Source organism: Mytilus trossulus, chromosome 3 (genome assembly GCF_036588685.1).
Source record: "Mytilus trossulus isolate FHL-02 chromosome 3, PNRI_Mtr1.1.1.hap1, whole genome shotgun sequence".
NCBI classification, from domain to species: domain Eukaryota; kingdom Metazoa; phylum Mollusca; class Bivalvia; order Mytilida; family Mytilidae; genus Mytilus; species Mytilus trossulus.
This window is the reverse complement of record NC_086375.1, coordinates 62,271,513-62,296,240: the sequence shown is the minus strand read 5'-3', so window position 1 is coordinate 62,296,240 and position 24,728 is coordinate 62,271,513. Positions and strand designations below refer to the sequence as shown.

The 24,728-nt window shown below is 31.9% G+C and overlaps 1 protein-coding gene across 8 annotated transcripts in view; it reads left to right on the top strand.

The window, feature by feature from the left end:
* Positions 1 to 24,728, top strand: part of LOC134712047 (papilin-like) — a 127,917-nt gene that overhangs the window by 42,302 nt on the left and 60,887 nt on the right. For 6 of the 8 annotated variants that reach the window (XM_063573178.1, XM_063573174.1, XM_063573175.1 and 3 more), the window contains exons 13-16: positions 399 to 578; positions 1,827 to 1,847; positions 3,474 to 3,567; positions 23,895 to 24,077. In XM_063573178.1, the coding sequence (XP_063429248.1) occupies positions 399 to 578; positions 1,827 to 1,847; positions 3,474 to 3,567; positions 23,895 to 24,077 (478 nt within the window). Of the gene's footprint in view, positions 1 to 398; positions 579 to 1,826; positions 1,848 to 3,473; positions 3,568 to 8,792; positions 10,162 to 23,894; positions 24,078 to 24,728 lie in introns of those variants that run through there. The other 2 variants (XM_063573177.1, XM_063573182.1) reach the window with 2 other exon arrangements.

Genomic DNA, 24,728 nt, shown 5'->3' with positions numbered 1-24,728 from the left:
CTAATGAATTATTTTATTTATTTGTTTAATAATTTCAAAACTTGCATGGTGTAGCCTTGTGGAAGCAAACTTACAAAACTTAAGAGATCATAGTTAACCCTAGCTAGGTCTAACCACATACTATAGAATTGGTATGGGCTGCCTTTTCACTATTGATGCATTATTTCAGATTAGTGCAAATATTGGTCAGCTTAGAGTCAAAATAATGTGTCATAAAATAGCATTCCTGCTGACTAACCATGTGAGATAGAATGGTAAAAGTCTTGCTAGTTTAGTACAAAGTAGAGTATCATCATTACTGTTATATTCCTTAATGTGATTGAAATATTTGTCACTGAATATAAAACAGCCATCAAATAATCATCAAATAAACTTTGAATTATCATGTTTCCTCCCAGTGTAGTAAAAAATGTGGAATTGGAGAACAGACAAGAAGAGTGTACTGTAGAGGTGCAGACCCATCTGGTGGTAGAAACATATTGTCATCTTCAGCATGTTCCCCATTAGATAGACCGCTGGAAAGAAAAAGTTGCTTTGACAGTATAAGATGTCAAGAAGGCGAAGTTGGTGAACTAGAGGTATTTATTATTTGTGCAAATATTCATCTTTCTACAGAGTTTTAAAGGTTAGAAATTGAAGTATGTCTGTGGTAAAAAAAAAAGTATATGAATATGTTAATATACCCTTTATAAAGTATGACAATAGGATCACAACTCAAGGAACCTCATAACTGAAGTCCTATTTACTCCATTTATTAAATCCAATATCTCATAGTATCATATATTGGGTTTAACATACCATTTGGCACATAAGACATTGGGGCCTAAACAAAACATCTTCTAAGTATGTATCTAAATTTCAGACCCTGGCTAGGCCAATTCAGTTTCCAAAGTTGTTAATTGATGCAAAAAAAATATATCTAGCTTGGATCCAATGTACTAGAATATACTTGTTTGCCCCTATCAGTCTGTTGCTTGACAACTGGTTCTCTGTATTGAAGGCACTGCATACCACCATTTATTAAAACTTGTTAGTAAGCTTCATGTGATATGCTATATCATCTGATGAGTTTTCTCTTCAATACGGCATCAACCTCCTGTTTACTGTATACTCGATTATTTTGACACATTTTGGCCATGAATAAAATTTCCATCACATTTTACTCAGAAACTAAGCATCACAGTTTCCTGAAATTTTGTATCAATCAGTTATCTACTTCCTGTTAACCGAATACCTATAGCAGGAGTATCATTAGTGAGTAGTTGCTCACATTACATCTGATTTTAATTATTGTTGTCCCCTTACCCATGAATAAATCCAATAGAATCAGGACTTACCGTAAGTGGGTTAGCATTAGTGTCTAACCTACTGGTATATAGTGTTGTAATCTTTGCCCATACCAGAATGATGTCTTATGTCCTGTGCCAACACCAACCTATAACATCAGACATATTTAAATTATTTGTAAGCTACAAAATATGATAGAGTTTGATAAAAGGAAGATTTTCAGGTAAAAAGTGCACTCACAATTAGATACAAGAATTATCTCTTGTGCAAGAAATAGATAACAGGCCACAACATTAAGAGAATGTATCATATAAAATCCTTTTAGAACTCAATATATCACCATACTGACTAATGTGATGGACTTTTGAAGTTATTTTGAGTAGATTGTCAGTAGAATTTCAATTTATCAATGTAAATGTACATGCAAAGTAAGTTTACTTGTAAACCCTTTACCAAACAAGATATTATCTACATATTTTAAGTTAAATTGTTTTTAGAATCATGGCCATCAACAAATTGTTTAATTGATGAAATTGTAGATAGCTAGAATTGAAATAAAGGTAACTTTCACCAATGTAAATCACTATTTTACATTCTACATAATATATTTTTTTATAGTTCATTGAAAAAGCTTTACATGTTGTGTATGTATACTGACCTGTCCCTAGCTTTAGATATACAGCTTTTTAAAATGACTGATCAAGATATATCATAATACTCTTGCAAAATATGATGCACAGCTCACATGTTATTGAAAATTAGGTTTCATTTCACAAATGAAGAGGATAAAAAGCCTGCAACTAATGGGTTTACCGCCTGGTAATCTTAGAACCTTCCTTATTTTAACTTAGATGAATTGATTATATCTATTGCAGTAAGCTCCCTTTAGATTTTTATAAATGTTAGATTTTTAAGTTGTGAGATTTTATTTAGAAAAAAAGGGGGGACAATAACCCAAAAATTCTTTGAGCAGTTTTTATGAAACTTTGGTGACTGGTGTATATCTATTTAAATAAGTTCCCTTGGTGTTTCTTTTATAAATTTCATTTTTTAATGGAGAAGTTAAGCTAATGCATATAGTTATACAGACACATCATCAATTTTAACAATCAGAACTATAATAAATTTCAACTTAGATTTTGCAAATCTTGTAGTATGTATGCATTACTAATAGACTTTAGCTTTACACATTTTGGATACAGTAAGTAAAATTTACAAATATTATGTGCATATTTCAAAGTAGATTGCATATGCACATGATGTATGTATAATAAAAAATAATCACACCAGTTTTTGTCTCACTTGTGATGGAATTTGCAGAATATGAGACAATGATTATTATCCAGAGTAGCCAATTACCATGCAAGAACATCTAGTAGATTACAAATCTAAGGCATACAAACTGATCTTAAGTTCAAACAGTGTGTACATAGATGGCTTTCAAATTATAATTCAATATATGATAGCAAATAAACTCTAAACAAATCATTTGTTATCTTGTCATTTTAGAAATATTTCTTTTTAACATTTTAAAATAAGACACTTTGAAAATGTGAGTTATCTGCCCTACATAATATGGATTCAAAGAGGTCAAAATTATTCACTTGCAAGTGAATAATTTATCGTCAATGTTTCCTTGCTTATTTTGACAAAATTGAACCAGACTGGCTGCTAAAAATGAATTATTATTTCACTATTTCACTTTGATTAACGATTGAACAAAAAAAAAATAATCCTGTTTTTGATCCTGTAACTAGTGCCCCTTTAATGTGTGTTTTTGATAATGTATAATGTGGCAACTGACAAATGATGTGAACTAAGTTAGTTCAGCTCCTTTGTTTGTTGTAATTCATTATTACCCACTAAAACTTTACAACTTAATTTTAATTATTGTAATTTTACCCCAATGTTTTGTACATTAGGAACATGTACTTTCCTTCCCATGCCCCTAAACTTATAATTGATTGAGAGCAACAAAACACATCTATTGTCATGTCACATTAACTCGGAAGAGACAAATCACATCACTAAACAAATATGCATAATTATACAAAGGGACACAACTCTCACAACTTAACTTCAAAACACATACGGCCATACATGAATAAAACACAAAGTTACATATTAAGAAATAAAACATTGTATTGAGTTCTTTAAATACAGTAATTGATTGGTATTTATTTTAGCGTGGACAGCCTAGATGTAGAAATAGTTTGTACGGTTGTTGCCGTGATGGACACACTTCTGCTATAGGTTATAATTATAGAGGATGTCATGAAGGTAGGTATTGACATTGAAAAATGTGTAAGTAATGTTAAAACTATTTTCAAGGTTTCTTTATAACAGAGAAAAGTCTGCAAATTATGATATAATGGAATAAATTACCTGAGAACATGAGAAGAAGTAATTAAAAATCATATGCAGGTGTACTCCTATAAAGAAAAAGTTTGACAAAGCATTACTCATTTGGTTTCTTTGGTTTTTAGCCACATTTTCAGGAAAAGATACTCGCTTCATTTAATGAATCTCTGCATCAAGGTCTAAGAAACTAGTTAACAAACAACAATTCCAAAGTCCGTTTCTGGTCTCTAAGTTTAGTTTTCCCCTACCAAATGTTATGAAACTTATACCCAATTCTTATTACCACAAACGAAATACAGATCAAGTTTGAGTTGCAGAGGGCATCACTTTAACCATTCTAGAGGTATGCTCTTTACAAATGGAGTACAAATTTGGGTAGCATCACTTTTAATGCTCTTCAGTTATGTCCCCTTTTTACTTTATATAATATGCAAGCAGGGGCATCATCTGTGTCCCCTTGGACACATTCCCCATTTGTTTTTTCTTTGAGCTTGCCTGGAATCTTGTTTGTTGAATTTAATATTTTTTTTATCTTTTATGATAGTTTTGAATGAGTTTAATGCACTTTTAGTAATGATGAGAACTTAACTTTATAAATTGAAATTTGAAAATAAGAAGATGTGGTATGGTTGCTAATGAGACAACATTCAGTCTGAGACCAAATAGTGTAAATGGTTAGCAACTACAGTTTAAACATAAATTGTTTTTTATGGTCAGACTTCTTTGAAGTTATCAAAATATAATTACTTTAATGATGATAAATAGGAAGGAAAATCATCCTGGTCTTGAGATTTGGACAATGGAATATAAAACTTTAAACTTGCTCACAGTATTTCCAGTTTCATAATGGTATTGTTTTTATCATCTGAATATACACAAACAATTTACCACAAGACATTAACAAACAAAATGGCTTGAATCAAGTTAGTTTTCAGACTTGTTATAAGATGAAATCTAGGATGAAATTGTGTCACATCCTGTAAAAGGTTGATAATGAATAGGAAATTTGTCAAATTACTCTCTTATAAATTGCATCTATAAAATTTAATTGCGACATTTTAAATCATAACTTTGTAAATTAAAACCGCACACAGGAACAATATTTTCAATAACTATGTTAGTGGTACATTTTATTAATGTTCCATTTGAGGATATGTATTTCTTTTTATAAGGCAGGTTGATTGTAAAAACAAAAAACACTTTTGGTGTTGGAAATTTGATAGCAAAGTGACCATGTTTTTAATAGTGTTGGTATTTTGTCAGCTTGTAAAACTGTTAAATGGCAGACAGTATGCTTTTGTTCCAAATATAATCTGGATGTACTCCAATCATAAGGGACACCCAGCAATGTCATCTAAAGGTCAGGCATTATTTTCTCAGAGTTGTTGAAATGATCATAATTATGTTATCTGTAAAGAAGTGTTAGAACTCATGAGTAAAACATAGGGAATTGTAGATTTAGAAATAAACTTTCTAATGAATTTTAACTTTTTATTTTTAATTTTACAACATATAAAAAAATTAAATAATCCCAAGACGCGATTAAAGCATATACTAGTACTTTCCATATAGTAAATTTATTAGTAATATAGCTATGAACTAGTTAATATTATGAATGAAATTATGTCATATCACAAAAACGTCTTCCTGTTGAATAGAAAAGTTAGTCAATGAAAAGTTAACATCATGAATTTATAACTGGCTTTGTTATTCACCTCTTATTGATCAGGTTGAGAAAAAATCATTTTAAGAGTTGCATCATTCATTGATATCTTTGACAGATGACAGAGAAAGAGGCAAATGTATTGTGTGAAAATCAAACTTTTTTATATACCATTGACATTCCTTATATGTTTTAGTAATCACTTTCCACACCAGTAGATATGATGACTCTGATGGGGATTATTTGGAGTCAAGATGCTCTGACTTCAATCTGAATCGTGACTTAAATGAACTTGAACAATATTTTGGTTTTCATAGGCTTCAAGTATGCTTTCATGAAATTTGCATTACCATCTATCTTACTTGGAAAGCCATTTTGCATTCAAATATATTATGATCTTCTTATACTTGAGAAACCCTGGATAGTAATTATTTGTTTATAAAGGCTATGCACATTTTGGCCCTATCATACGGACACCCAATTTTTCTATTAATGTTTAGGTAAAAAAAAAATATGGAGCTATTTTAACAGTCATGTAACTATTTTCCAGATTGAGATAACTAGAGAACCCCTTTGTTTGTTTGAGAACATTTTATATGTATTGCCATTGCTTGTGGATTGTAGTGACAAGTTCAAAGGTCTAGTCAGAAGATGGTACTGTCATTGTCTACGTAAATTCAGCCAAACTTATCCATAAGAAATAGGTCAATGTGACTTGTTTCAATGATTTGATGGCTGTGTTGCTGTTCGATGGAGAATTTTTAACCCATAAGCCTATAACCAGCATGTATGTAAAGCATGTTTTTTTTGGTCGTGACAAAGAGATCAAAATCCTTACTCTGGATTGCCACTTTAATAATCTAAGTTGTAGTTTTTGAGTTTTAGTGAGTATAGTTGAAACACCTTATGACTATGGATGTGCTCTATGTTTTTTTTCTACATTCATCTAAAAGACTGGTTTTAGTTCTGTGTTTCTATTGGAGAAGATGAATAACAAAATTCAAACTTTTAACACTGGAGTATGGGTATAGTTCAGGTTGTGTAGGCTTATTCTTTTAGAAAAATAAAGTTTGCTGCAAAGTTTGCAGCTTAATTAAGTTTTGAAAAGTGATTTGAAAAACAGCAGGTAAATAATTGTATTCTCCTAAATACAATGTAAATTATTATACTATAAATGAAGACATAGACATCAAGCGAACATCTTGTTGTAACATCTTGTTAACAAATGCGTCTAATTACACCAAATTATGCAATTTGTGAATGCCGTTCACTCATCTACAGAGATTTACAAGGCTAACAAAGTCTGGGAAACATTTCTGGCTGAATAAACATGCTGTAACTATGTGTATAAACTTGTTTTATAATGACAAAAACATTTTTGAACTGGTATTATGTTAACATGACTTGTAATATTTTAATGATTTGTGTAATCAACATTTTTTCTCATGGGAGGGAAAAAATTGTTGATATTTTGACTGGAGCAATCACAGATTTCCTTCATTTGGTGTGTGGTCAACATACCATAACCAACCTTAACTTATTTACATGATTAAATATTTTCCAAATGAATTTCACAGAACATAAATCACTAGGGGACCATTCAAGAATGTTCCCTGCCAATGATCTTTGATAGAGAAACTGCAAATTGCTGGAAATTGATATTATTTGTGTAAGTAAATAGAGACAATTGTTATTACATACTAGTATTTGTGATATGTGAATTATGAATTATTGCAAATTCAAGTAGTGTCAATGATTCACAGAGAATACTATAAGATATGATATTTTTTTTTGTAAAGACATGTTTTGGGTCATATAGTAAATTCAAGTTCAAGTCAGAAGAAGCAATTTAGTATATACTGTGAAATCATTTATTTTTATGGTACCAATTGTTATGAATAGAGGACAACTGTAATTTATTTGTGGATATTTATTTTAAGAGGGGGATAGGACCTTTATCAGGACTCCGGGATCAGGTGTTTTTAAGCTCGGGATTTCGGGATTTAACCTTCTTGGATCTGGGAATCCCTTTTTTTCGGATTTTGGGATGTCTGGATTTATTTTATTTAAAATAGGGAGCTCAGGATTTTTTAAGCTCGCGATTTCGGGATCAGGACCCCTCCTATCCTCCCTCTTTTAAGGTTTTGCTAAAGTCTACATAAAAGCTTATAGAAGACATATACTTTGTGGTTTAAGTTTGTCAAAGAAATCCATGAATTTGACTTTGAATATACTAACTGGAATATTCTGGTGCTTCTTAGCAATAAACTTTATAAAACTTAATGTTTAAAATTCTTTTCACTTTCATTAACATAGTATAAGTATTCCTTTATTTCTGTTGATATCTATAAGAGGTTAGTTACATAGTCAAATATGGTTTTAAATTTGAATTTTTTTTTTTACCAAAAATTTAACTAATTTATAGTTGTATGTATGATAACTTTGGCTGAAAAAAAATTAAGGTGCCATATACACTAATATTAAAAAAGAAAATTACTTTGGGTAACTCTTAGTAGAGTTTAGATCCTGAAGTTTGTATTCCTTTTTGTCTTATTTTTATTGTGTATATTTCAATTTATTGGAATGTGTTATGGAAAATGAATTTCACATTTTAGAGATTTTTCCTTATGCATATAAGTAACTAAACTAAATGATTATTAAATATCCCAAAACAAGCGGTTATATAAAAAAATGAATGGGTTAGTCAGATTTTATGTTTATAACTTTGTATCCTATATATAACTAAGTTGAACAAGACACTCTATTTCCATATCCTTAGGACTTTATTTCACAGAAATTTAAACAGAATTGACAATCATTGAATTTTTTATGATGGATAGCTTTTGTCCTGTCCTTAGATTTGATTGACCTAAAGTGGTAAAATTTATGGGTGGGTGGTCAGTTACAACAGACCAATACATGAATAATGTATAAAGTCAGGTAAAAACTGCTGATTTCTACAATTTGAAGGCTGCAAGATTTACATATTTTTTGAAGAACTTATGATTGGATATTAATGGATCAATTAGATGGTACTGTCCTCTTGACAACAAACAATATTTCTTCTTACATTTCTGCTAACATTTCTGCTACATAACCAATGTGTTGATAAGCCGTAGTTGGTAGTCTTTGAACTGTGTAATGTAATTGCCAGTGTTTGACTGACTTGAAGATCTGATCGTTTTCTCTCAGTTACTCAACAGGAATTTTCATGTGGATATACATCTTCAAACTCTTAAAACTTCAAAGAATTACAAATTATTAGAAGTGTGAAAAACTTCTGAAGTAATATACTTCTATTAATTCATTACAATGGCGTGTGACTTTTAATTGGATTTGTGATTTCTTTTATCGTGAAGGACAGACAGAACAACTCTTTATATTAGAAAGTATATCTATAGGACTTTTTATGGACTCAGCTCAAATTTTGGACAGTGCTCAAATGAATTTTGGTTGAGGTTTTAATTTTAAAATTGATTTAGAAATATCCATAAATATGGCTTTCTTTTGGAACATTATTCTATTAGTTTTGCTTTCCAAATTTGAAGAACAGTCAGTATTTTGTCAGGCTCCAGTTGGACAGTGTGAGCCCTTTGACTATGCTATGTGTGTTGGAATAGGATATGACAAGACATTTGTCCCGTCTATGGGTCCAGGGATCGATCCCAGAAAACAGATCGAAGCCCAATTCAAATTTGTCATGCCATTAATAAAAACTGGATGCTCAGACAAGTTCAGATTTTTTATGTGTTCCTTTTTCATGCCTAAGTGTGAGGATGGTTTATATTCCATAACAAGACCTTGCCAGGAGGTATGTACAAGTGTTCGCAGTAGCTGTGAGGAATCTCTTCAAAAGTTAGGGGTTTCATGGCCAGAGGACTTAGACTGTTCTCAACTTGTATCAGAAAAAGACAATACCCAGCAATGTCTTCAGGCACCAGAGACAGAATTACCACAGTTTAAATTTAATGAAACCTTGGACATTTCTTTCACCATCAATGGTTCTGAAACAAGGGAAAATGTAGATTCAGACTTCAATTTGAATATAACTACTAACTTGTCAGATAATACAGGTTCAGAAATAAGCCTATCTGAGTCTTATCAAGATGAAAATATGACTCTTCATTCTAACTCCTCATCTGGCAATAAAGAAATCACATTTGAAGTTGAGCCAACACCAGAAAATGTAGTGGACAAAATTGTACCAGAAAAATTACCAGTGGGTCATCATAATGAATATGAAGTCTCAGCACAGGTTGGTGTCGGTCACACTAGACCACAATCTGAATCTCCTTGTGAACCCTTACGCAGTGGTATGTGCAAGCAGTTTGGTTATACGGAAACCAAAATGCCTAACTTTGCTGGACATTCAAGTCTCTATGAAGCTACCCTAGATCAGTCAGCTTATAGTTCCATTATATTAACTGGTTGTTCAAGTGAGCTTGCATTCTTGATTTGCTCAGTGTTCACTCCAGCTTGTAATAAACAATTTCCTGAACCAGTCCCACCATGTCGTTCAATTTGTATGAACGTGAAGAGAGAATGTTCATCAATTATGCAAACAATTGGAATGCCTTGGCCAGCTGAGTTGAGCTGCTTGAACTTCCCAATGGCACATGAGAAGACCTGTCTTATGGGTTCAGCAGATATTTTCCGTGTACAGCGTCAAGTAAAACCTAAAACTGTAGAGAAGACGCAGACATTTGTAGTGACAACCAATAGTACAGTTAAAAAAGGAGGCACTTCTGTTACAGGAGGCAGTTCTAGCACTGGAAGCAGGACTAGCACTGGAGGTGCAACTAGCACAGGAGGCACAACTCTCACAGGAGGCACGACTAGCACAGGAGGATGTAAGCATTTTAATATTAGTCAGATTTTAGAAAAAAATTGTTTCATATGTCCAAGATATTCACAATTTTCATATTAAAAGCCTAACATTGAACCCAAAAGTATTTTGAATTACATGGCCTGCATTTGATAGAAGGATGCCTTATGTTTTCCATACTCAATGACAATATCATGTGTCTGTCCATAAGACCATCATTTTTGTAGGACCTTATTTTGTAAGATATAAATTTTATACTTTTGTCATACTTATTTCCATTAAGGGTGCAATTTTCCTGCATTCATTACAAAAACTGCTAAAGATGCTTCTAATTATGATCTTGTCATTAATATTGAGATATACTTATAGCCTTGGCACTTCTCTGAAAAAAAGTTGGTACAAGATGCCTTATAGGTTTGGGTAAGTCCTTGGTTCTGATATTTAATTAGGGCTCCGCCAAAGGCGGGTCACCCTATAGTGATCAGTCCGTCCGTCCCTCGTACCGTCTGTCCGTCCGTCTGTAACACTTTCGTGTCCGCTCCATATCTAGAGAACCATTATGATTTCATACTTAATACTTAACATGATTATTAACAACACCAGAGGGTGTGTCATGTTGTATGTACAACTTCCTAGGTCAAAGGTCAAGGTCAAAAACTTTGGTTTCAGTTGACAACCCCGTGTCCTGTGGTGAAGATTGTGTCCGCTCCATATCTAGATAACCATTATGATTTCAAAGTTTATACTTGACATCCATTTTAACAACCACCAGAGGGCGTGTCATGATGTATGTACAACTTCCTAGGTCAAAGGTCAAGGTCAAAAACTTTGGTTTTCGAGTTGACAACCCCGTGTCCTGTGGTGAAGATCGTGTCTGCTCCATATCTAGATAACCGTTATGATTTCAAAGTTTATACTTGACATCCATTTTAACCACCACCAGAGGGCGTGTCATGATGTATGTACAACTTCCTAGGTCAAAGGTCAACGTCAAAAAAACTTTGGTTTCAGTTGACACCCTGAGTCCTGTGGTGAAGATTGTGTCCGCTGTATATCTTGAGAACCGTTATGATTTCAAATATTATACTTGACATCCATTTTAACCAACACCAGAGGGTGTGTCATGATGTATGTACCACTTCCTAGGTCAAAGGTCTGTCTGTCTGTTGGTCTGTCCATCGCTTACAAATTTGATCCACACTATATTTTGAGAGGACAGCTGTTATTATTTCATACTTTATACCTGACAAACATTTTCAACTTAACATATATATTAACCAACACCAGAGAATGTGTCATAATGTATGCATCCTAGGTCTAAGGTCAGTCTGTCGGTCTGTCTATCCGTTTGTTGTTTTTAACAAATTGTGTCCGCTCTACATCTCGAGAACCGTTAATATTTCATACTTTATACTTGGTGGGTCATAATATATTGAAGGCATAATTCTAAAAATATGTGACAAATATCAATTCTAATGCAATTTGGATGTAACAATTTTTTTCATTGGCTAACAGTTGCCGTCAAATCCACAGTTGACCAGGCGTAACTAAGGAGAGACCCGCCATTTTGAATTGATGAATCAACAAATGTTCGATTACTACTATATAATCAAAAATAAAACAACACCTACCTTGAATTGCTGTTTTAATGTAATTTTATCCAAATTTGAAGCGTACAGGTAACGAAATAACCTCCAGTTTGTAAGTTTTCGTTTGTATGAAGTCACGTTTAGCCATGACGTCTTTGTGCCAAAATTATTCATGAAGTTTCACGGATTTTTTTTTATTTGACAAATTTAGACATTTTTTCAAGTTTTATCGTATTTTTTTCTTTTTGTAATGCATTAGAATCGGAATTACAGTACTGTAGTTGAAGAGTTGCCACCGTCAATTTTGATTTGACGGTCGCAAATCTCCGTTTTACTGTCTCCGCTCCGCGTCGCCAGTAAAACTGCATTTGCGACCGTCAAATCTACAATTGACTGTGGCAACTCTTCAACTACAGTACTGTTATTCCTTAATTGGGCAGCACCTTTAAACATATTGTTCAAACATCAATCCATATATCCAGAAGTCACCTTAGAGTAGTCAACAATGAGTTCACATCATGCAGTCATATCACTATTATACTATGAAAGTAAGATGAGAATATTTATCAGTTTTAACTTAAAATCTTAGATCAAAATCACACATGAGACTATGTAATAACTTCAAATAATGCCTCATATCAGATTATCCATACAACTTATTTACCCCACGTTATTGACAGCGGGGCCCACAGAGATGGCTCCCATCTCAATGATATCTAGTTTTGCCTAATATTGGGTGTGAAAACAACCATTTAAGGTAAAAAAAAAACTGACAGTTACAAAACTTCACAGGAAAGATACAGTTTGACATTGTTGTAGATTAACCCATCTACATTAAAGATGATATCATTTAGACATGTTCATATCAAGCAGGCTCTTGGTTATATTTTTCGCCTGACTGACTTTCAGCTTCATATTCACCTTTCCTTGTACACCTTGAGTAAAGTGATACTTAAATCATATGTAAATGTATGGTATTGAGACTGGAGATTCAGAATTAGAAATTGCAATTAAATTTGCATATGATAATTATGACATTCTTCACTGGTAATCAATTCAGACACAATTGGAAACCTGCTATAATAATACATGCGAGAACATGCATGTGGCACTGCCATGTAAAATGAATCACTGCATTAGTTAATTATATCTCACATATTACATAATCAAAATTTTATACAACAATATAGATCAATATAGATGTGTGGATTATTAATTGATTTTACAGGTTCTCTAGAAATTAGTACCTGTTTTGTTGCTTTTGTTTTGTGTTGCAATTATTAACTCATTATACTCATCTCAACTGTTAATTGTTGTGGATGACTGATAATATCCTGAGATAATATCTTAAGTTTTGTGAGGTCTGAAACATGTCTTGCTATAGTTATATATGATCAGTCTAGACAACTAGAGTATTTTTGAACAGCTAATATGATTTGAGAAACAGCTAACGGCATATATTATTAAGTTTTCAGTAGAGGGATAATAAAAGTAATGATATTCTTTTGGGTATATAGTAATTATCTTAATTCCTCATTTAATGCTTAATTCAAATTCAACAATCACAGTTAAATTGATGGTATTCTTAATCTTCAAATAAAATATTGTTAATTTTAAATATCGAAATTATTTTAATTTTATGAATAATAAGCTTAGCAGAATTTTATTTAACCTTCTAAAAATGAAACATTTGTATAAATTTGAGTCACTTGTTTCATCTATTGTTTGAAATACACTATTGCCCATGAAAGCTGCTTTCAGTTTTATATGTGTTGTATGTGATTGTTTCCATATCCAGATTGGCTATAGTTGTCAAACACTGTTATACAAATATCACAATGATTATAGAAAGCATTCTCAAAGCCCATATCTGACCAAGTGAGAATTAAGAGTGATGCATTTGTGATTTTATCTATAAGATTTACGCCTTTCTTTTGTCTGTAGATGCTATCATAAACAAATTATTTACACCAATTCTTATCTTTCTGCTGTAGAGCATGGTCTTGTTATGTCAGATAGGCCTTGTTATTTCTGATTTATATCCTGACATTACCTAAGCATTGCTCATTATATTTCAATAGTCATTTTCAGCTCACCTGGCTCTAAGGTCAATTTTTGTTCTATTCTTATGACTTTTTATTTATGTAAACTCTAAAATAAACTCTTCTCTTAAACCACCATGCTAATAAAACTGGCACATTAGTTTGGAACTAGGCCTTGTTATTTCTGATTTATATTCTGACATTTTCAGCTCACCTGGCTCTAAGGTTAATTTTTGTTCTTCTCATTACTTTTTATTTATGTAAACTGTAAAATAATTTCTTCTCTTAAACCACCATGCTCATAAAACTGGCACATTGGGTTGGAACTCTCAGGAATGTTTAACTTTATAACATAATTTAGAATGTTTTGACATGCTGTTTAGCTGCATGGAGAGCATTCATCTTGTTTTAGTGAAACAACTGCCATTGACAAGCCACACATTTCAAAATAACTCATTCTCAATCCTTTTGGTAATCTTTATCATTGAATTTAATTTTATTGATTCTGAAGAGGTTTTGAAATAATGAAAATAAGGATATTTATTATGAATCCATCTTTATAATATGTTAAATTTTAAAATAACTGCATGATAGCAGAAAATAATATAAAATTCAAAGTGCAATGTCAGCAAAAACACTACTGCATGAAAGTGGCAGTCATGTTCAGGGGTGGATCCAGCCATTTTAAAAAGGGGGGTTCCCAACCCAGGATAAAGGGGGGGGGGGGGGGTTCCAACTTTATGTCCTCATTCAAATGCATTGATCTGCCAAAAATAATATGGGGGTTCCAATCCCCGGAACCTCCCCTCTGGATCCGCCACTGATGTAACCATCACATTTAAATTTCAATGCTGCAATAATAACCAAGTTTTATCTCACCTCTGGCAAATTAGCAATGTTGTGATTGGTTAAGTGCACCAACATGGTGACCTCTATTAATGTCTTAGAGGTCATTAGATTTCATATGGCTATGACTACATATCTACTATTAATAGTGACGTCCTATACTAGTTTATAGTATTTCATCATTAATTTTTATAGAGAAAATCGCGTGTGCCATGAATTTATTGTGCAGTTCACTAAGTAAATATATCTGGTTTACAAATTTGAATGGTCTGAGTATCAGAAAGCTGTATCAATGATCTCAATTTTTTTGTCAGATTTTATGTTGCTTTATTTTAATAGATACATGATTGATTGGTAACACTTGTTTTTTTTTATCAAATTTTCTCTCTATCTAAAATAGAGGGCATCAGATATTATAGGTGTTAACCAGTTTAAGACTAGCTAAACATATATGTTCAAACACCTGTCTATTTTTTAAGATGGTATGTTGATCTCTAGATGTTAAATAGCCTTTTCCCACTGCACAAATGTACTGTAGTATGAATTGCTGCATGGAATAGTTATCAAAGGTACCAGGATTTTAATTAAGTACACCAGACGGGCATTTTGTCTACATAAGACTCATCAGTTACACTGAGAAAGCCTTACCCCTTTTCATAATATATTATGTTATGCCCCTGTTCACGCATAAACATGATGATATTAAGGTGATTAAGAAGAATATCCCTATTTTGGACCTCATTCCTAACTGTCCATCACTTATTTATCTATTTGTCCAGGTAATGGTCAGTGCCCAGGTTGATATGGTCATTACCTCTTGTTGATTCAGTACCTGTCTGTCCACTGGTCATTCTTTATAAATGCCATAAAATATCTTATCTTCTGACTATGAAATTGAAAAGTTAATTTACTTTCATGTTTATTTAATGAAATATGTTACCTGGTATATCTAACCCTATTATTTACCTACATTGTACATGTATATAGCACTTTGTAATCTAGCTAGGTACTTATGTCATAGGGACATTTAAAGAGACTTGAAAAGGAATGCTTATTTTATACAGTATATTACTTATTCAAAATATGTCACTTAAAAGATTGAATACATCATCAGTTTTATTAGGCTTCCTCATAATAAATTATGAAACTAAGTTTTTCTTTATTATCATGAGAGAACATTTTATTTTTGAGCCAGCTTAAGCTGGGGTCACACATTCACGATTTTTACTACCGTTCTTGATAGGACCATTCCCGATTAAAATTTATTAAAAGTCTGATCAAGATCCTGTGAATCGTGGATGGAAATTCAAACTTAAATTAAAATTTGTAAAAAAAATAATTTGATCACGACAACAATCAGATAGTATTCAGGAAGCACCGATATTCAACCGTTTCTTAGCTAATTAGTCCCGATAATACCGTTCTGAATCCGCTTCTTATCCGATTTGTATTTTTCGCCAGGTAAAATTCGACCGAGTCTGTCACGACTGCGTCCCGACTCTACCGAATGTTATCCGACTGAGATCAGACAGTGACCGGACAGTGAACCGACGCTGATGGAAGTTATCCGTTCGAAAACTGTCGGCATATTCGGGATGATCAAGTACTGTCGGAACGTAATCCTATCATAGTCCGCTCTATCGCATTTCAAACGGCTTTGTCTGGTCTCAGTCGTATTGTATTCTGTAATTGTCGGGACTCTGACGTGGGTATCATTGACGAATTTCGTATTTATAACGGGACTGTTTCGGAACGGTTTCAGCAAAAAACGGTTCGCAATCGACAAGATCTGGATGCAATCTGGACTCAATCGGCAGAAAAACAACTATGAAAAATTACTCCGGATCATTCCTGTTCCACAGGACACCGTCCAGAATACACAAGACATTGTTCGGAATTCGATCCGATACAGCAGAATCTGTCACGACATAGCCACGATTGTAATCCGACTAGACAAAATCGGCTGAGTTGCCCCGAATGTTACGGGACGCACCTAACTGTCGGGATGCTTTGCCGAACTATTCGGACCCTTCCCGATCCGTAGGAATCTGTTACGAACTAAAACGAATGCGTTCAGACAATGATAGGACATTCCAGATAATTGAGGATACTAATCCGACTTTTTCACTTTTCGTGTCGTATTGCTGTCTGATCTCAATCGGGAGCAATAATCGGCAATGTGTGAACCCCGCATTAAAGAACAAGCATGTTGATGTAAAATCTTGCCATCATACACTCTAATATCAGTGTCTGTGCTTCATATAAACCTTCTTCCTGGAGCATCATGGACAATAGAGGGACACACAATATTTGTAGCATTTTTGATTTAATAAAGTTCCCACCAAACTTCTTTGTTAGATTAAAAATCTAATGTTTGTCAGAATTGATATCAACTTAAATTGAATATACCAGTACCAAAATCTATATCAACCTTAAATTCATGGGGCTTGATAGATATAAATAAACTTGCATGGCCTAGAGCATAGGCCTTGCTTTTCAATAATTATTGCAGTATTGTATAAATTATCATAGATATAGGAAGATGTGGTGTGAGTGCCAATGAGACAACTCTCCATCCAAGTAACAATTTAAAAAGTAAACCATTATAGGTTAAAGTACGGCCTTCAACACGGAGCCTTAGCTCACACGGAACAACAAGCTATAAAGGGCCCCAAAATTACTAGTGTAAAACCATTCAAATGTGTGTTCTTTGAAAACTTTTATTTGTAGGTTCAGGGCCATGATTTTATATACAAATTTTGAGCTATTTATGAAATGACTGGTTTTGTTTAATATTACCATATTTATACTTTTCATCCAGTACTTTGAAGGATGAAAATTAGTTTTGTTTGACTTTGATTTTTTACTTTACGTCATTTATAATGACAAAATTATATTTAACAAGTTGTAGTTTAAATAATAAAAAATGGAGTTGTCTCCAATACCACAGTTAGCTAAAAAAAAAAATGATGATTGTTTATAGTAAAAAAGGATAAGGCCATTCAGAACATATTCTCTCTTCCAAAGAAGTATAACTTGTATTTGTTTAAATTTATAAGAATAATAAAAAGATAAAATAAAAAATACAAGATGAAAAAAAAAATGCATAGGATGAAGGGTGAACGGCAATTACAGAGTGAATTTGATGATACACTTAGTTGTGTAGGTGGAGAATCTCATGACGACTTTGAGTCAATTATTCTACGATTTGTCAACGCTTATTGTGACTCAGCTCTTTAATGTAGGTGAGAAAACAGCTTACAAAAGTATATTGGAGGAGTTTTTACAGGAACTTTGTGGTTTTGTTACTTGCGTACTGATGTGAACTTGAGAAACTATGAAAATTAGGTCGAGTGATTTGTAACATTAGAAGTTTGGTTGTTTGGTTATGTAGTTATTGCATAGAACCTTATAATAAATTCTCTTTCAATAGAAATTAAGAAATTTTGCAGTAACCTTTAATTTATTAACGTAATTTATGTATATTTGAAAATTAAAAGAATTTCATTAAAATAAGATTGATAAATTTTCCACAAATCTAATTTAAGAAAAAAGGTGGAATTAAGGGGATGGGGTGTTGTCTTCAGATAGATTTTATTTAGATGATAGACTATTCAGTATTCAGTAGTTTTCAAACTTTAATGAGTCAAATAACTTAAACAGTTTGTTCTAATATTGTACTTTTAAACCGCTGTCCTAGGTTGATGGAAGATTTTAACTCTCAGAAACACATTTAAACCACTGTCCCAGGTTAATTGAAGATTTGAACTCTCAGCAATATATTTAAACTCATCACATTATCTTCTTTTCCAAGCCAGAAGCTCGTAGTTCTGTGGTTGTCTTTGGTTGCTGTCAGCTGTAATGACATAATTAAATAAAGAGGGTCATTGGATTTTATTTGATTTTTTTCACAATTTGTTTGTAGTCTACATAACTTTTTATGGCTTATAGAATTATCTGTTTTGTTCATTGTTGAAGGCTAAAAAAAAGTGCTGTATTTGTCCTATTAGAATAGAAATAATTCATGGGGGCTTGAATATATCTAGATTTTACCACGGGTTGTCCCTTTATGCCGATATTTTACCCCTCGCTATCGCTCATGGTAAAATATTTGTCATAAAGGGCCAACCCGTGGTAAAATAACGATATATTCAAGCCCCCATGAATTATTTCTTAGTTTGTTTTACTTTTGACCAAGTTTTTCTCCTGTGGTATGTCATACATTCAAGAGTTAACATAGTAAAGTATTTTTTTCACAGACATTTTTTTTGCTAACAAAAAAGTGGGTTTAGTTACTTGAAAGTATGAATGAGTTTAAATGTGTAAATAACTGAATGAAATATACTCGCAATATCTACCCAATAACCTCTAAGAAATGTTGATCTATTACAGAGGAAATGTTTACCTCTTGTTGCATAATTGTTTTTTAGTGGAAGGTTTTAAACTTCAATGAAAGTAATATGACCAGTCTATTCTCATTACAAATGCACTTTTATAAGTTAATTAACATCTGATTAGTACAAAGTACTTTAAAGTCATTCTTCCCTGGGTTTAATCCCATACAGTTCCATAAACTAAAAGTTAACCTTTATCATTAAATTTTAGAAAGTTGTTTTTTTCGTTAGATGAGGTATATAAGTTAACTTTGAATTAATACATTTTTAAGTTGGCAACGCATAGAATCATCAAAGAAAGATTAAGACATAGTAAAATATTATAGCTTTAGTTTTTCTTCAATTTGTCCTTTCAAGATTAATCTCTTACTTTTTATTTTCTTTTTAACAGAATTTAAAATTTGAAAAGATTTGAGTGTTGAAGGTGCTTAACATCAAACACATGATTTAAACGATTTGCTACATTTAATCTAAAAATCCTTTGATTGAATATAAGATATTTTGACTCCATGGTGAATTATATATTTCATAATATATTACAATGATAGCAGAGTTGAATATCCAAAGAGACTGTTTGTAAAATGGATTACGTTAAAGTAGAAATCCACTTATGAAGAGGGTATTTGTCCAGAGGATTAAAATGACTGTTATCTCTTATACAACTCTACAACATTCAGAATTTGTGTTAAATTGACCTGGTTATACATACAATATGATATTTATGAAATGTAAACTAGACCATGTGTTTTGAATGTCTAATAGACTAAATTTAAACAATGATTGAAGATTGTCAATTTTTCTGGCACAGCTAATTCTACCTTATAAAACCAACAGTAAGATTTAAAGTATTGATGGATATTTTATATGGGGGTGACCATTGATAAAATGGGTTATGACCCACAATTGTAATTATAACCCTATTAACTATTCACTGCAGGTCTCCTTGTCACATCAAAGTTAATCATATGGACAGGGTCGTAAAGCTGTCACATGGATTTCATTCCCTTTATTTACTGGTCAATTCCGCAATTGAAATTTAGGTTTGGTCTTGTTACCAAAGTCTTCCTTTATAGTTGAAGGACTTTTGATTGCAATATTGACCATATTTTTTCTCCTTTTATAGGTACATGTACGTAGAAACAACTGTTTTTTTCTGTGATGTTAAGTTTCTGCCAAATCTGTAGTTTTGTACAGTAGTATATAATTTTGGAAATAGAGGAATGAGCTCAAACTTTACACCATGATATACATAGTTACATACTTGTATTTGAATCAGTAGCTCAATGTCGGTCATGGTACTGGTTGAATGAAAAAGAATTGAAAATCAGATGGATTATCCCTAGTTTAGGCTAATGATTTAACCTTGAATAATCTGTGATCCATTTGATACATCTGTTTTAAAATGCTGTGGTTGTTTTAAATGTTTTCCCAACTCTTTAAACTATGGTAAATGCAAGAAAAAAACTCTCTATATACCAATAAATTTACATAAAAGGATGTCATTTATTGATATGGTTCCTAACGTTTCTTGTTTCTTGCTTTATATGTAGATAAGGCCATTGGTGTTCCTGTTTGAATGCATGGTTTTCCATTAGTCATATTTTGGGTCCTATATAGCTTGCTGTTAGGTGTGAGCCAAAGCTCTGTGGTGAAGACCGTACTTTGACCTATAATGCTACAAATTTTGACTTTGATGGAGAATTGTCTCATTGTCACTCTTACCACATCTTTCAAAATTTATCCATGATAGTGCTTGAACCCATGTTTGAACTGAAACAAAATAATAACTTCTATTCAATATATGGTTTTCTGTTCAGGTTTCATAGTTCATACATGTATTAGAATTGAGATTAAAGATTCAACTGCATGCATGAACTTTTACTTAATCATAAAACAATGAGACAAGCTGATGAAAAAGTTTTAATGAATATGATAGATTAACCTCATTATGATTTTAATAAGAAGACCAGAAGATCAATTTGGATTACCCTAAATTTGGTATTTATATCTGACCCTTTTCTACTCTTGATTCATCTAAAGCTATAACGATGTCACGAACTAGAATTTCAAGTATCATGTAAGATGATGGATTTACTTCCCAAGTAGTTACAATCCAATTAAAGGATATCAGCAAGCTCATCACTGTGGGATCTTTTAATTGAATACACTTATATTTAATAATAGGTAACATTTTAATCATTGTACTAAAAGGGCAACTTGTGTCTCTTTTAGTTCTTACCTTATTTGGCCTAAAGGTTTGCATTCAAACTCTCCCTGAAGCATTCTCCCCTAAAGCTGACTGAGAAGTTTAAGTCACTCTAATCTGAATTGTATTGTTATCACAAACGAGCACTGTCACCATTACTTTAAAAGATGGGCGAAAGATACCAGAGGAACAGTCAAACTTGTAGATCGAAAATAAACAGACAAATAATAGTACAAAACACACAACATAGAAAACTAAAGATTAAAGACCCCACCAAAAACTGGGGATTAAAGGAATTTACTGGTCATCTTTGAAACTAATTTATCTGCTGTGAATAACTTTTAGTACAATCATGTCTGTTTAGAGCTTTGTCACAAATAAATTACTTCTCTGACTTCTTTATATTAAGGGGATAGGTGTTTTAGTCCTCAAAAAAATGTAGTAACCCATCTTCAGTTCTCCTGGTTAACAATGTTTAGAAGACTTTGTGTCTAGTTTTAAGATTGGGAGTTGAAACTGTATAGAATTTCAAATCATCAGATCTAGACAAAATATATTTTTTTGCTATTGCTTGTAATTATGAATATCAAAAGAAATAGCTCTAGCCGATAAACATGTCTTTTATGTTACAAGGCGTGTAAATAACATGCATTTCTCTTGTTTATTGTTTAATGATGATACTTAATTTCTCCTCTCATTAGTTATACAATCACCATACAATGTTGTATAATAATTCTTTGTAATAATGTTGAAATGGATAATGAGAGGGGTTTTGTCCCATAATGTATATCATTAAATTTAAACTTTCTTACATAATTTTAGAAAAAAACAGATTTTTGATTTGATGCATTGATATTGTTTGCTGTTTTGAATAGATGGCATATGAAAAAATAGATGCATTTTATGGTCAATTAATGAGTTTAAATAATGTACCAGTTAGTTTCTCTTCAATGTGTTAGGCTCTTAATTGCATAGTTTTGAATAAAATAATATATACATTTAAAGAGGGAAATATTAGAGAATGGTAAAAGTGACCTCACAGATCATATTGTTTAAATTTGTACATTGACTCTTGCATAGGTCAAAGTGGGGGAGTCCCATAGACAAATCCTTCTTTTAGTTTAAACAAAAGATGTTAGGACAAAAACTACAAGTATGTACCTTTTCCAGTACACCAAGGTGCGTTTGACTTAATTGACTCAGCTCACTTTTTGTGGGGAGGGGGAGGGGGGCCGGGGGATTGTAAAGGTTTATTAGTCCTGTTGTAAACAATAAAGAGTAGCATAACATAGACAAACTAGTGAGTAATCTGGTCGACTCTTTTCTAGATATTGTTGCTGTTTGTTATATACTACGTAAATTTGTAATACATAAGACTACAGAAGGGTCATAAACCTTTGAATAGTTTAAATTTTTCAAATGTGACCTGTGTATATTATAATTCTCACAGTTGTAAGTACATTAATTTTTGATATTTAAAATTATAAACCTTTTAATCTTGACCAGTACACCTGGAATCACTTACATCATTTCTATTGAATTAAAATCCAATTAATCGACTTATAATCACAAGTTAAATCTAAATCTCATGCTTTGGTGCTTAATTCTAATCATTTCAGAACAAGCACAAATTATTGTATGTTTGTTTTTAAACATAAATAGCCATTTTTCATGTCATATTTTTATTAAATTACAACACCATTTTAATGAAAGCTTACACTAAACTATCACTTTTCTTTATATTTGACAGGTAGATACTAAGAAATTCCTTTACACGCCTTCATTTATCATATTTTCATAATTTGTTGAATATTTTCCAGAGAATCCACTAGATAGTTGTTCATCATCAGATCTTATTCTTATTATGAGGATAGAAGTATATTTTGTCTACCTAAATATTTAAATGTCTCTCTCTATTTTCATAAATAGGTTAACATTTTCAAAGTAATTTACTTATAAAGTTTAAATGCTTATCATTTTCAAATATCCCCTGGGTATCCCCATCTTAATTTCATTGTGGACAATAAAAGTATATATAAAGAGGTGTGGCTAAAACAAGTCCCTCTCTAAACTAAGTTTGAATAAACAATATTGTCTCATCTAAATACTTACACATAGTCACAACCTTTGTACATAGGATCACATTTATTCTCATGAACCATTAAGATACCATAATGTAAATGTGGATGAAATGCATGAATTAGATTTAAATCATAGGAATTGGATTCTACAGTGATAATTCATTTCCCATGGCTCTTCATAAATGAAGTTTTTGCAAGATTTATAAAAGTGGAAATTTATATAAATATAAAAAAATATACAACAGACCAATAGACATTATTTTTTTTCATTCATAACTTACAGGAGCAACACAAATTTTATGGTAGAGTGGATTTCAAAATTTTAATGATTATTTGTGTTGCATAAGTGGCTTGAATGGAGATTTCCTATTTCATTTATTCATAAGTTTTGAGTGAGTCAGTGGATAGTGTCTAGTGTTTAGAGGACAGCCTAATACCATCATCAACTTCAAGAAAAAAAAATTCACCCACTCAACATTAGTCTCAGTGCAAGTTAAAAACATATCAGAACTAATTTAAACATCATGGAAAAACTTAAATTTCTTCGGATAAGTTTTTGTTGTTTAGTGATTTTATTAAATTGTGTTTTTGTTCTGACAGTTACTTCAGAGAACTGCTTAAAACTTCCTGAAGTTGGACCTTGTAGCAACTATACAGTAAGATGGTATTTCAACCAAACAGAAAGAGACTGTCGGATGTTTTGGTTCGGTGGATGTGATGCAGGGCAAAATAATTTTTTAACACAAGATGTTTGTAAAAATGCTTGCAGTCAAACAAAAACAGGTAAGTTCAATTATATTAATTAATGAAGTTAATTTGCATTGAAAATGTATCTAGTTCTATCAAGCTTTTCAAATAGTGGCTGAAACTTCTACGCTTATGCAAAACTTTTTAAGTGCTCCTCTACGATTTTTGAAGCCAACTTAAACAGAAGACATTATAATGAATAGCTAATCAGTCTACAAATGCTAGACATGTAACAAACAGGTAAAGTTTTCACCATATTTGAAAAGAGCAAACTTTTGTTGTATTCAAGCAAGGAGACATAGCCCATAAAGATAAATTCATAAATAAAAACATGTAATAAAAAATAAAGAAAAAATAATACATGTACATGTACTATAAAAATAGAGAAAAACATAAATACTGTTAAGGAATCAATCATTAGATATTTAAGAAATAAAACCAAGAATGCACGAAATAAAAAAAAACCAAAAAAAAACCCCAGCAAATGAACTTTTTTTATGTTACAATTTGATGTCTAACATTTAAATTTCAGCAGTTGACAAAATTTCTGCATGACAATAAACACAAAAATGTATTTTAAATTTTCCTTAATGTCATGTTGAGCTTTTCCTATATATCTTTTTTCTGTATCTTGATATCTTCTATACAAAGTTTAAATAATATTAAAGGCAGGGTATATCTCTACAT